The 12,970-nt window shown below is 39.0% G+C and overlaps 2 protein-coding genes across 4 annotated transcripts in view; one reads left to right on the top strand and one right to left on the bottom strand.

Moving 5' to 3' along the window:
- The window catches only part of Cnbd2 (cyclic nucleotide binding domain containing 2), a 54,220-nt gene extending 41,799 nt beyond the window's left edge, over nucleotides 1-12,421 (bottom strand). For 2 of the 3 annotated variants that reach the window (XM_047538423.1, XM_047538422.1), the window contains exons 1-2: nucleotides 11,216-12,421; nucleotides 9,000-9,053 (exon numbers count right to left, since the gene is read on the bottom strand). In XM_047538423.1, the coding sequence (XP_047394379.1) occupies nucleotides 9,000-9,053; nucleotides 11,216-11,482 (321 nt within the window). In that variant the 5' untranslated portion in view covers nucleotides 11,483-12,421. Of the gene's footprint in view, nucleotides 1-1,506; nucleotides 1,558-8,999; nucleotides 9,054-11,215 lie in introns of those variants that run through there. The other variant, XM_047538424.1, reaches the window with a different exon arrangement.
- Nucleotides 11,477-12,325, top strand: Scand1 (SCAN domain containing 1). The gene is made up of 2 exons (XM_047538425.1): nucleotides 11,477-11,537; nucleotides 11,643-12,325. Exon 2 carries the CDS (start codon nucleotides 11,698-11,700, stop codon nucleotides 12,223-12,225), a length of 528 nt encoding a protein of 175 aa, XP_047394381.1. The 5' UTR covers nucleotides 11,477-11,537; nucleotides 11,643-11,697; the 3' UTR covers nucleotides 12,226-12,325.
- Nucleotides 12,422-12,970: the final 549 nt, after the last annotated feature.

Here is a 12,970-nt window from a genome sequence, read left to right on the forward strand (position 1 = left end):
AAGAATATATTTGCAATGTATATAACTGACATGACTACACACCTAGAATTGTTTAAAATACTACAAATATAAATAATCCAATAGCAAAATGAGCAAAAACTATGAATAATCCAAAGGAAAACTCAAATCACCTATAAATATGAAAAGATAGCTATGTGCAGTGGTACACACCTGTAAACCCAGCAGCTTGGGAGGCTGAGGCAGGAGAATCATGAATTCAAAGCCTGCCTCAGCAAAAGTGAGGCCCTAAGCAACTCAGTGAGACCCTGTCTCTAAATAAAATACAAAACAGGGCTGAGGATATGGCTTAGTGATTGAGTGCTCCTGAGTTCAATCCCCCAAACACAAAAAGAAAAAGATTTTAACATCACTAGAAATAAAGGAAATGTAAATTAAAATGATAATAAGATACTATTTTACATATATCATTGCAGAAATGGGAAACATGGTATAACAATGTTGTAGAGCAATTTTTTATAAGGTTGAGGATGTGTATACTTTACCATCAAGGAATTATACACACTTTATGTATGTATTTAGAGAAACTCATATGTGTAGAAGGAAAGAGCAATGAGGATGCTCATGGCAGCATTGTCTGTTAACAGTGAATGGCTGAAAATAATTCAATGTCCATCAGTAGGGGAAGGGACCAACACATTATGGGACAGTCATAGGATTGAATATAGCACTAAATCTGTGTGTGTTGATGTAAATAAAGCTGAAATCATTTTGAGTGAGAAAAAAATGAACTATGATGTCATTTATGGTGTCCTTTTAGAAAAGTGGCTTATATATACTATATGTTGTTTATGAATATATACACATACAGTAACAAAAATATAAATAGGAATGGGAACACCAAATTCAGGAAAGTGGTTACCAGTGAAGAGAAACAGAAGGGCTTTACCTGCAACTGTAGTATTCTATTCTCATTAAAAATTAGATATCCAAAGGAAATACAGGGAAAGGTACTTTATTAATGAGATTACATTTATGAAGTACAATTCACTATTGTCAGCCATTATTCTGGTACATATTAGCTCATTTAATCTGCAACAGTAAATTTATGCAATAGGTCCTAACATTATCAGTGCCTTTTACAGTGGAGAAAACAAAGGCAAAGAAGCTGAAGAACCTTGACTAATAGATAATGGAGTTCTAAACCCAAGTCCACAGCTTACCCTATTATTTTACTTTGCCACCCTGTCTTATTCTCTTTGCCTCTAAATAGCAGAAAGACTGGGTATAGAACAGAACTCTAGGACTCATGATGTGGCCTGGTGTTTGCCCAGTGTCCAGAGGTTAGGAGGCTGCAGGGCAGTAGTCAGAATTTAGTCTTTCTGAGCTTAGTCTGGAGCACCTTCCTTTGTGCCATGCTGTGACTCCAAAAGGTACAGGGTGGCCACCACTCATCCAAGGCCCCTTCTATCTCCTTCTTTCCTCAAAATACCTGTTTGTTTAATCTTCCTCTCAGGAATTCCCTCAAGGACCCTTGATCCTCCTTACCAGTTCCTCCTTCAGGAGCTGCCAGGTATAAGACACCTCACGTCTCCTCATGGTTCCTGAGTTTTGGCAAATGATACAATTAATCCCTTTGCCTTTCAAGGGAAAGATAACTAATCTTTCCCCAAGGATCCAATTATACTAGAAATAAAACAGCTTCCCTCAATGGCAAGGCAAGAGCTCCTCTCCCCTCCTCATACCCTACCAACAACTGCTGAAAGCCTCATTCTGAGAAAGACTCATTCTCAGAAGCTACTATGTCATAATGAGATTCTGGAAGGAGGAGAGGACAATGGAAAGACAATGAATTTGGGAATCTTATATTTATTAAATACTCATTGGCACGTCAGTTAATCCTCACAAATACCATAAGGTGAGCGAGCTAAATCCTAACTTCACGCTCAAGGGCAACTGGGTTCAAAGTGGCTAAATGACAGCTAGAGTTCTGGAGACATCTTACACAAGGTGGGTTTTTGAGCTAGGGGTAGGAACATCCACTTTAGCCTTGGGATCACTCTGAGACTAAGCACTTGCTAGACCCTGGAGAATGGGTGCATAGCACTATCCCTGAAGTCTTGTTAAATCAGGATAATGAGGCAAACTCAGCAAAATGGAAGTCCTCAACCTAATGTGGCATCAAATGTTGAAGGAGCTGTGTGTGGTGGCTCGGGAGGTTGAGGCAGGAAGATTTCAAGTTCAAAGTCAGCCTCAGCAATTTAGTAAGTACCTACGCAGTTTAGGGAGACCTTGTCTCAAAATAAAATTTTAAAAGGGGTTGTGAATATGGCTCAGTGGTTAAGTGCCTCTGGGTCAGTCCCTGGTACCAAAAAACAAAAAAGCTGAAGGACCTTGGTGACAGAAATGACTCCAGGTCTTTCTAAAGACAGAGAAGATGGGGGCAAAAGTATTTTTTTCTTCTAGATTAAAGATGACAATTGATTATAGCATCTCAATTTGCTTTTGCAACAGTATGCTCAGTGGGAAACTGATTTCATGTATCACCAGATCTGCCATTCCTACCTAGTTGGTTTCTCTGCTACTCACGCCCTGGTCAACCAAGAGAGAAACAGAAGGATACATAACGCAGTGGAGACAGCTAGAAGAAAGACCCAGGTTCTGGGGGTGTTGCTCCACGGTAGAGCACTTGCCTGGCATGCATCTAAAGAGGAGTCATAGTAGGCGTATACATACACATACACACACACACACACACACACACACACACACACAACTGCATGCAAAACTGGGGACTCATGAAAATTAGGTCAGTGGATTGCACCTATGTCAATTTTCCTGGTTTTGATATACTATAGTTGTGCAGAATATTATTTTGGAAAAAAATTGGGTGAACAGTATCACCCAATTAGTATTTTTGAGTCTTTACGATTCTGTAATAATTTTATCAAAAGAAATTATAATAAAAAAGAAATAGCACCAGACCTATGTAAACATATTTCCAAAAAATGCAGAAGGGGTATGCAGGGAATAAGAAAAACAAATGACAGATGAAAGACACCAAAAAAAAAAAAAAAAAGACAAATTAACATGAAAGAGATGATAATCATGAACGACAAAGAACTTAAAGAGCTTGGTACATGTTAGAACAAGATCAAAGCGAGGACACAATAATACAAAGAATAAAAATTTAAAAAAAAATTGGAGGAGATGGCACTGGCAGAGTTCAGGAAACAAGTATTTTAAAAAATAAAGCATCTCAGAAGTGAAGGACATTTCAGAAATGTCAAAAAGGAGGCTGCAAGCCTTGTTGAAAACAGAAGACAGGACTGAAAGAGCAAGTGAAGGAGTTGGAAATAAATGATTAAAAAGGAGCCAAGAGGGGCTGAAGTTCTGGCTCAGTGGTAGAGTGCATGCCTGGCATGTGTGAGGCACTGGGTTCGATCCTCAGTACCACTTAAAAATAAATAAAGGTACTATGTCCAGCTATAACTAAAAAAATGTATTTTAAAAAAGAGTCAAGAAATAATATAGATAACAAGTATGGTGGTCTAGAAGGAAAGGAAAGAGGTTGTATAGAAATACAGATTCTTAGCAGGGTATGGTGGCACAGGCCTGTAATCCCAGTGGCTTGGGAGGCTGAGGCAGGAGGATTGCAAGTTAAAAAGCTAGCCTCAGCAATTTGGTGAGGCCCTAAGCAACTCAGTGAGACTCTGTCTCTAAATAAAATATTAAAAAGAGCTGGGATGTGACTCAGTGGTTAAGTGACCCTGAGTTTAATCCCTGGTATCAAAAAAAAAAGAAAGAAAAAGAAAAAGAATAAGGATTCTTTGACTCATTAATTTCCATAGTTCTAAATCTTAAGACATCATTCAAAACTGCTAAACTAACAAACAGATGTATAAACATATTTAAAAATATAAAAGGAGCTGGGTATGGTGAAGCAAATCTATAGTCTCAGCAGCTTGAGAGGCTAAGGCAAAAGGAAGGCTAGTTAAAGGCCAGCCTCTGCAACTTAGGGAGACCCAGTCTCAAAAGCTGGGGAGGTGACTCAGTGGTTAAGTGGCCCTGTGTTCAATTCCTGGTACCAAAACAAACAAACAAGAAATAAACAGAGAACTAACAATAATAATTTAGATTATACAGGAAGAAAAGAAGTATAAAAATTACCCTTTTTTGACTTTTGAATTTTGTACTATAAAAATTCTTTTTAGTTGTTAATAGACTTTTATTTATTTATTTATTTATATGCGGTGCTGAGAATCGGACCTAGTACCTCACACATGATAGGTAAATGCTCTACCACCTAGCTACAACCCCAGCCCACACTATATGCAATTTTAAGGAAAAAAAAAATGGGAACCAGGAGATTTGCAACAGAACAGAAATTAGTGAAAGGAAAAAAAAGGCAAAAGTACCTAAGTCCCTAAATTTACACTGGGTTTATCAGGCATGAGAATTATTAATAAATGAGTTAATTATAAATAGTCTAGCTAGATAAAGTACTCTGTACCAGTTATCTCCAGCTCATCAAAACATTTTCATCCCAAGATCAAACACATTTGATAAATAAACTATCAAAATGAAATCAGTAAGGGGTTGAGGCTATAGCTCAGTGGCAGAATGCTAGCCTATCATGTGTGAGGCACTGGGTTCGATCCCTAGCACCATATAAAAATAAACAAAATAAAGGCATTTTGTCAATCTACTACTAAAAAAATTTTTTTTAATGAAATCAGTAAGAAAAACCAGGGCAAGTTTCTTAAACTTGTTATTATTAAAAAAAAAAAAAAAAAAAAAAAAAAAAAAAAGCAGAATAGAACATCCTGGGATTTTTTTATCTGAATCATGTTTTAACTTGCTTTTCCCTTCCCCAAGATCCCCAATGACCCCCCTTGAAATGAGGTATTTGCATATGGAATATGTAAATGAAATCATAATATTACTAAATCTGTTGAAAATTTGAATTTCTTGTCCACTGGTAACATACCTTAAAATTTTATACTGAATATCTCACATTAAAAAAATAATGCAGGGCTGGGCTGTAGCTCAGTGGTAGAGGGCTCAGCACCACATAAGAATAAAGATATTGTGTCCATCTACAACAAAAAAAAATATTTAAAAAAAGTAATAATGCAAAGTAACAACTCTTGGCAAGGATGAAGAAAAACCGGAAACTTCCCACATTGATGGTGAGAATGTAAAATGGTGGGAGCCACTGTGGAAAATAGTATGGTGGTTCCTCAAAAAGTTAAATACAGAATTACTACATGATCCAGTAATTCCACCTCTGGGGATATACCCAAATTAACTGAAAAACAGACACTCAAACAAATATTTATATAACAATATTCATAGCAGTATTATTCAAAATATCAAAATGCTTATAACATGTGAATGAATAAACAAAATGGAAACACTATTTTTAAATTTTGGACAAATCCTTCATATGCTGACTTTTTTTTTCAAAGTCTGTTCAACTTTTTAAAAAATATTTTCTTTAGTTGTAGATGGACACAATACCTTTGTTTATTTATTTTTATATGGTACTGAGGATTGAACCCAGTGCCTCACATATGATGGGCAAGCACTCTACCACTAAGCTACAATCCCAAGCTCCTTGACATCTTTTTTTTTTTTAGTTTTCTTTAAAAAATGTTTTAGTTGTAGATGTACACAATACCTTTATTTCATTTACTTTTTCTTTTTTTAATGTGGTGCTCAGGATCAAATCCAGTGCTTCACACTTGCTAAGCAAGTGCTCTACCACTGAGCTACAACCACAGCCCCAAATTTTGACATTTGACACTGCAATCTGCAAAATTCAGAAGAATGGAATGTATATAAATATATGTATGTACATACATATGAATATTTTAGCCTTAAAAAGGAATAAAATTCTGATAATGATTCAAAATGAATGAAACTTGTAGACATTATGCTAAATGAAATAAGCCAGACACAAATGGACAAGTACATTACTCCATTTACAAAAGGGATCAAGAATAGTCAATTCAAAAAAACAAAGTAGAAGAGTGGTTACCGGGGATTAACAGAAGGGGGAAATGGAGTGTTACTCTTTACTGGGCATAGAGTTTCAGTTTGGCATTACGAAAAAGTTCTGCGGATGAATGGTCATAATAGTTGTACCATAAAATGAATGTACTTTATACCAGTGAACTGTATACTTAAGAATGGTTAGAATGGAGCTGGGAACAGCTATACATGCCTATAATCCCAGAGATTTGGGAAGTTGAGGCACGAGAATCACAAGTTCCAGGCCATGCTTGGCAATGCAACTTAGCAAGAACCTATCTCAAAATAAAACATAAAAAAGGTCTGAGAATGTAGCTCAATGGTACCAAGTTCAATCTCCAGTACTGAAAAAAAAAAGGTTAAAATGATAACTTTCAATGTTATGTTTATTTTACAAGTTTTAAAAAAATGGAATTAGGATAAGTTAAAAAAAAAACTCTCACCAATAAGATAACAATAATTTAAAAAAATACAAAGAATATAAACAAACATTTTGCCAAAGAACATAAAGTGATGGCAAATAAGCGTATGGCTTATTATCATTAGTTATTGGGAAAATTCAAATTAAAGCCACAATAAGATACTACTAAACATCTATTAGAATGGTTTTCAAAAACATGACAATAGGGGCTGGGGTTGTAGCTCAGTGGTAGAGCACCTGCCTAGCATGTGTGAGGCACTGGGCTCAATCCTCAACACCACATAAAAATAAAATAAAGGTTTGAAAAAAATGATAATATCGATGCCAAAGAGGATGCAGAGCAGCTTTTATTCATTGATGGACCTTGGTTCTGTCCTAACTAGTACTTCTACTCTCTGAACTTTATTGTGCTCATCTGTGAAGTAAAGAGGTTGTTCTAAGGATCAAAGAATAAAATACAAGACTTTAAAAGAAAAGTGGCAATAAATAGCAAAGAATTTTAATTCAGTCCTCTTTCAGGACCACAGTTTAAGGAAGCATACGTATGCTTTACTTGTCAAATTCTTGCTATTAGAACCCTTGTTTTTCAAAATCAGAAACTAAATAAATTTGATAGCAATACGCATTTGTAATCAAAGATACAGAAAGAACTTTAAATACTAGATGACTGTCATATTTTAATAACAAAAAGTAAGAAATAACCTAAGTAGTTAGCAATAAAGCAGTATTCTTTATCGAGAGTGAGTCTCCTAAAACAAATCACCCCTTCCCTGTTTCAAGTCCTTCCATGGCTTCCTCTAGATTCACCAGTTTGAATTTCAATCCTAACATATATTGGCTGAACCTGGGAAAGTTAATTAATATTTTTAGACCTTAATTTCTCATCAATAAATAAAGTGTCACACAGAGATGTTCAAGAATGGCTAAGGCTGGGGTTGTGGCTCAGTGGTAGAGTGCTTGCCTGGCATGTGTGAGGTACTGAGTTCAATCCTCAGCACTACATAAAAATGAATAAATAAAATAAAGATATTATGTCCATCTACAACTAAAACAATTTTTTAAAAAAGAATGGCTAATAATTGCAATGCCTGGGACTTTCAAAATTTTACTTGTGCATTTTTGGTGCTGTGGATTGAACCCAGAGCCTATGCATGCTAAGTACACTACCACTGAGCTATACCTCCAGCTTCCTGTGAGTTTTTAAAAATACCATATACTGGGCTGGGTTGTGGCTCAGTGGTAGTGCACTTGCCTAGCTAATGTGAGGCACTGGATTCAAGTCTCAGCACCATATAAAAAATAAATAAAGATAGTATGTCCATCTACAGCTAAAAACATCTTTAAAAAAATACCATATACTATAACTTACACATTTAAGTGTTGCCTCTTAGTAACTATTACCATTTTTAAAAACTACTAAATGCATACTCTGTGCCAGAGCCCGTACTAGTTCCTTTATTCACAGACTATCCAGAGCTGTCCTCTGAAAGATTATATAGTTACCTAAGACTATATCATAAGGTAATTCATAACAGATTTACTTGTAATATCCCTAAATCAGAAATAATCCAAATGACCTCCAACCGGTGAATGGTTAAATAAACCTTGATACATTCACACCATGGATTACTACTCAGCAATAAAAAACAATATGCTATCAATACATTAAATGACCAGGATGAATCTTTTCAGAAAATTTTTCTGAATGATAAAATTATACAGATGGAGAATAGACTAGTGTTTGTCTGTGGTTAGCAATGAGGGGAAGGGGAGAAAAATGGGTACAATTTTAAAGAGCATGAAAGATCTCTGTGGTGATCGAATAGTTCTAATACTGACTGTGGTTAATAGTTACAAGAATCTATACGTGATAAAATTACATAGACCTATACACACAAATACATACACATACATAAACAAGTACATGTAAAACTGAACGATCATAATAATAAGGTCTGTGGATTGTACCTATGTCAGATTTGTTTTAATATTGTACTATGGTTATAATATAAGACGTTACTATTAGGGAAAACTGGATGAAGAATATACAAGAGAGCACTCTGTACATTTTTTGCTATTTTCTATAAATCTATACTCATTTTGAAATAAAAAGATTTTTATAAAAGTGTTCAGGCTTATTTTACACAACCCCCAGCAACAGTGTATCATTAAGACACTAAAGTCTCTGAAAGAGTCCAGGAATCATGTTAGACTTCTCCCTTCCAGAGATGGTTTGCTTTCCATGTCGTCCTCTTTTATTTTTAAATTAATACTTACTAAGGGTTTACTGGAAGTCAGACCTTGTATCAGAAGCTAAGTTACACAAGATGAATGATTTATGATCACTTCCCAAGAAAGCTCTCAATCTAAAGATAATAAAAAGGATATGATAGGGCTGGGGTTGTAGCTCAGTGGTAGAGAGCTTCACATGTTTGAGGTACTGGGTTTGATTCTCAGCACCACATATAAATAAATAAGTAAAATAAAGGTCCAGCAACAACTGAAAAATATATTTTAAAAAAAGAATATGATAAAAGTATTGGAACAGAAGTCAAATGATTTCTGTCCTCATGGAACCACTTACTAGATTTTTGATTTTGGACCAATTCTTCACCTTTTGGTATGCTGACTTCTTAATCTGCAAAACAGAATAGAACATATATAAATAGGTTGGGTTTTTTTGTTTGTTTTTGTTTTTGTAGCAGAAATTGAACCCAGAGGCACTCAACCACTGAGACACATCTCCAGCCTATTTTAATATTTTATTTAGAGACAGGGTCTTGCTGAATTGCTTAAGGCCTCACTAAGTTGCTGAGGCTGGCTCTGAACTCATAATCCTCCTGCCTCAGCCTCTCAAGCTGCTGTGATTACAGTCATGTGCCACTGCACCCAGTTATAAATTTGTATTTTAAACTTAACCTGGGGCCTCTGAGTAGAATCAAGGATATATGTAAATTACTTGAAATTGTATGCGGAAGCATATAATTGCATCTCTTTTCTAGGAAGAGGTATTATAATTCTTTTTCTGATTCTGGGCAACCTATAAAGGTTTAGGACAACTGAGCTGGATTTTTCTTTTTTATAATTTTTTTTAGATATTGCTAGACCTTTATTTTATTCATTTATTTATATGCGATGCTGAGAATCAAACCCAGTGCCTCACACATGCTAGGCAAGGGCTCTACCACTGAGCAACAACCCCAGCCCCTGGATTTTTCAATTTCTAACAGTCTTACATTCTAACAGTTCATTTTTTAAATAGATCTCTAAGATCCCTACTCTAATATTCCATGATTCCAATAAGGATGGAAGAAATGGACTAGAGATGTGACATTCCAAAATTCATGATTCCAAGTACCATGAGATTTCATTCTCTTTTCCAAGGAGAGGAGGACTAAATTTTAAACATGGAACTCTACGACCTTTATGACTTACCCTCCCACCAACCTTCCAACAGCATTTTGTCCCTTCTCTGGATCCTAATCACTCCATCTAGCCTGTAGTTTGCACAAAATTTTGTTCCCACTCACTATATCCCTTTGTATAGGCAGTGACTTCTTCACATGACCCCAAATTCCACCCTTTTTCTTCTTGAGTCTCAACTCAAAGGGTCCCTTCCCCAACGAAGACTTTTAAGACCCCTCGCCCTTGCAGCAGAGTTTGGTGTGCTCCTTTTGTGCTGGAATCTGCCTGTGGGTACATATGAAATGGGATTGTTGGTTCCCTCAGGGTGGCAACCCAACTGCAAAGGGGCTAGGCAGGAGAAAGTTTGAAGCTAGTAGGTATAACAAACACTAGGCCCGTTTTTCCACCTCTGAAAAGAAAATAGAGAAAAATATCAACTCTAAGAAAAACCCCTTGAGAGCAATTGTAATACAAATAACTTTGTTTCAGGGAACAGTACATAGTGGCGGGACTGATTATTATTTTGTCTAAAGGGAGAAAAATCTCTACTCAGTTTCTGCTGCTGACCAGCAGGAATGTGGGAGGGAGGGACGGACGAAAGAAAGAAAGAAAGAAAGAAAGAAAGAAAGAAAGAGAGAGAGAGAGAGAGAGAGAGAGAGAGAGAGAGAAAGAAAGAGAGAGAGAGAAAAGAAAGAAAAAAAGAAAGAAAGGAAAGAAAGAAGAGAAAGAAGAGAAAGAGAGAGAGAGAGAGAGAGAGAGAGAGAAAGAGAGAGAGAAAGAAAGAAAGAAAGAAAGAAAGAAAGAAAGAAAGAAAGAAAGAAAGAAAGAAAGAAAGAAAGAAAGAAAGAGAAAGAAATCTCCCAAGATCTACAGGTCAGCACTACACACCATTGAAGACCCATTGTAATGACTTTCAAGAGTTTGAAATGTATTCCACTGATCTACTTCTACCCATTCAAAGGAGACATCCTACAGGAGGGCAAGTTTTGCTTAAGGGCCAGTGTGTATGTTGATCCTTTGTTAAATACTCCAGTCCATCCTGCGCCGAGCTCAAAGGGGCAGCAAAGGTCATATGGGGTCTTTATCCATTTCTGGATCTCGGTTTCTCTTTCTGTAAAATGGAGATACAAAACCTGTTTATGAATCAGCTGTCAAACAGAAATATTTACCAAAGGACTGTCAGGGCTGCACACTATTACCTGCATCTGCAGGTACCATTATTGCCAGGGGCGATAAGGGAAAGAAACCTGCAAGGGAAATTCCAAGCCAGCCTGACTTCAACACTTCAGCCCAGAGCTGCTCAACAAAATTATACTGTAAACCATATATGTAATTTAAATTTTCCTAGGAGGGACAGTGAGAGAGCTTAAGAGTGTTAGTTTTTTCGCTAAATACCGGGACTTGAAGTCTCTCTTGGATTTCGGGCTCCGACTCCGACTTCCATTCCAACTCATGCTCGGACACAGACACCGAAGCCGACACCGACTCTGACTCGGACTGGAGCTCGGAGGCGCCACCACCTAGAGAGTTCCCCTGTAGGCTGAGATCCGCCGGCCACACTCGGGTCTCAGCGACCTCCTGATGCGACCGCTCAACGCTAGGAGGCGTCGCTTCCGGAAGCAAGAAGTCGGCTTCCGGGTGCTCTTGCGCTGACCTAATCATAGAGAAGCCAGGGAGACTCCCACTTCCGGTCGCTCTGGCTGCTTCGCCGGTGCAGGTAAGCTCGGCGAGCCTTTGGTGGGTCCCGCGTCCGCCTCCAGGAAGGGTGGTGCGGGCTCTGCTCTTTAGCGAGAAACATCTCCTGCACTCCAACCCCGCGCAGACGCAGTGCTGACCCCACAGCTGCCGGACAAAGAGTGACGCGGGGAGCTGAAGTCATGGCGGCAACCGAGCCGAGCTTAGCAGCCACAGGGAGCCCAGCGGCAGCGCCGCCCGAGCAGCAGGAAGGAACCGGCCCGAACATAGACCCTGAACCCAACGCTGCGGGCTCCTGGATTTCAGAGTCCTCTGCGCCTGCTCCTGAGCACCCCAGGGCCAACGCCGCGATCCCCGAAGTGAATCCTATGCCCTTGGCGGCCGCGGAGCTGCCTGTGGGACCCGCACCCCTAGGTTCTGCGCCTCAAGCCGAAGCCGCCCCGCGCCTCCCCGCAGGTCCGGGTGGCTCCCGGCCCGGCCCCGAGACGTTCCGCCAGCGTTTTCGGCAGTTCCGCTACCAGGACGCGGCTGGCCCCCGGGAGGCGTTCCGGCAGCTGCGGGAGCTCTCTCGCCAATGGCTGCGGCCCGACATCCGCACAAAGGAGCAGATGGTGGAGATGCTGGTGCAGGAGCAGCTACTGGCCATACTACCTGAGGCGGCGCGGGCCCGGCGGCCTAGACGCCGCGCGGACGTGCGCATCACCGGCTGAGCGACGAGGCTGAGCACTTTCTTAGACTGGGGCCATAATGGGTGTGGGGTCAGAGCCTGGCACCCCACCCCATATTAATGAAAAACGAGTTTTGACAGCTCCCGTGGCTTTGCTGTGTCTATTTCGTTCGTCCTTTATTCGGTTTATTTTACTGAGTTTATTTTCTACCTCCTTTCTGGGTGATGGCGAAAGGAAGCTGGAAGCCCATGAGAATAAAGCTTTTGCTGTTCCCTGGGCTTTCGCTGCCTATTGTGAGATCCTTAAATGTTGGCTAGACCTGGACCATTCCTCCACCTCATCTGTGAAGTTTTTCTTCTGGACTCCCAAGAACACTCTTGGGTTTCCTTTGTTTGGCGGAAGGCTGTCTGATGAAGATTTCAGCAGTTCCATTCCTCATTTGCCTCTTACTGGCTAGAATCTGTGTTTTCTTTCCTACCTGAAAAGATAGATAGGGATACATCATGGTTGTGGGATTCTGCAGGCAAAATAGCTGACTCTTATTTACATGTGCACTTCACTGGCTACCTCTGTACCAAAACAACTTACCAACTTAAATAGCTGACTCTTATTTACATGTGCACTTCACTGGCTACCTCTGTACCAAAACAACTTACCAACTTGCTCCACCTGCATTTTGGGCATAAGTTTCCCAAGTTTTAGGTTACTTTCATGTGAAGTGTTTTATTTATTGCTTTACTTTACAGAGAGAGACTAGGTCTGGTTTGTGAGCTAGGGTTTGTGCCAT

This window comes from Sciurus carolinensis, chromosome 2 (genome assembly GCF_902686445.1).
Source record: "Sciurus carolinensis chromosome 2, mSciCar1.2, whole genome shotgun sequence".
NCBI classification, from domain to species: domain Eukaryota; kingdom Metazoa; phylum Chordata; class Mammalia; order Rodentia; family Sciuridae; genus Sciurus; species Sciurus carolinensis.

Excerpts from the sequence above, each read along its gene's own strand:
- Scand1 (XM_047538425.1), top strand. The coding sequence starts at position 11,698 with ATGGCGGCAACCGAGCCGAGCTTAGCAGCCACAGGGAGCCCAGCGGCA.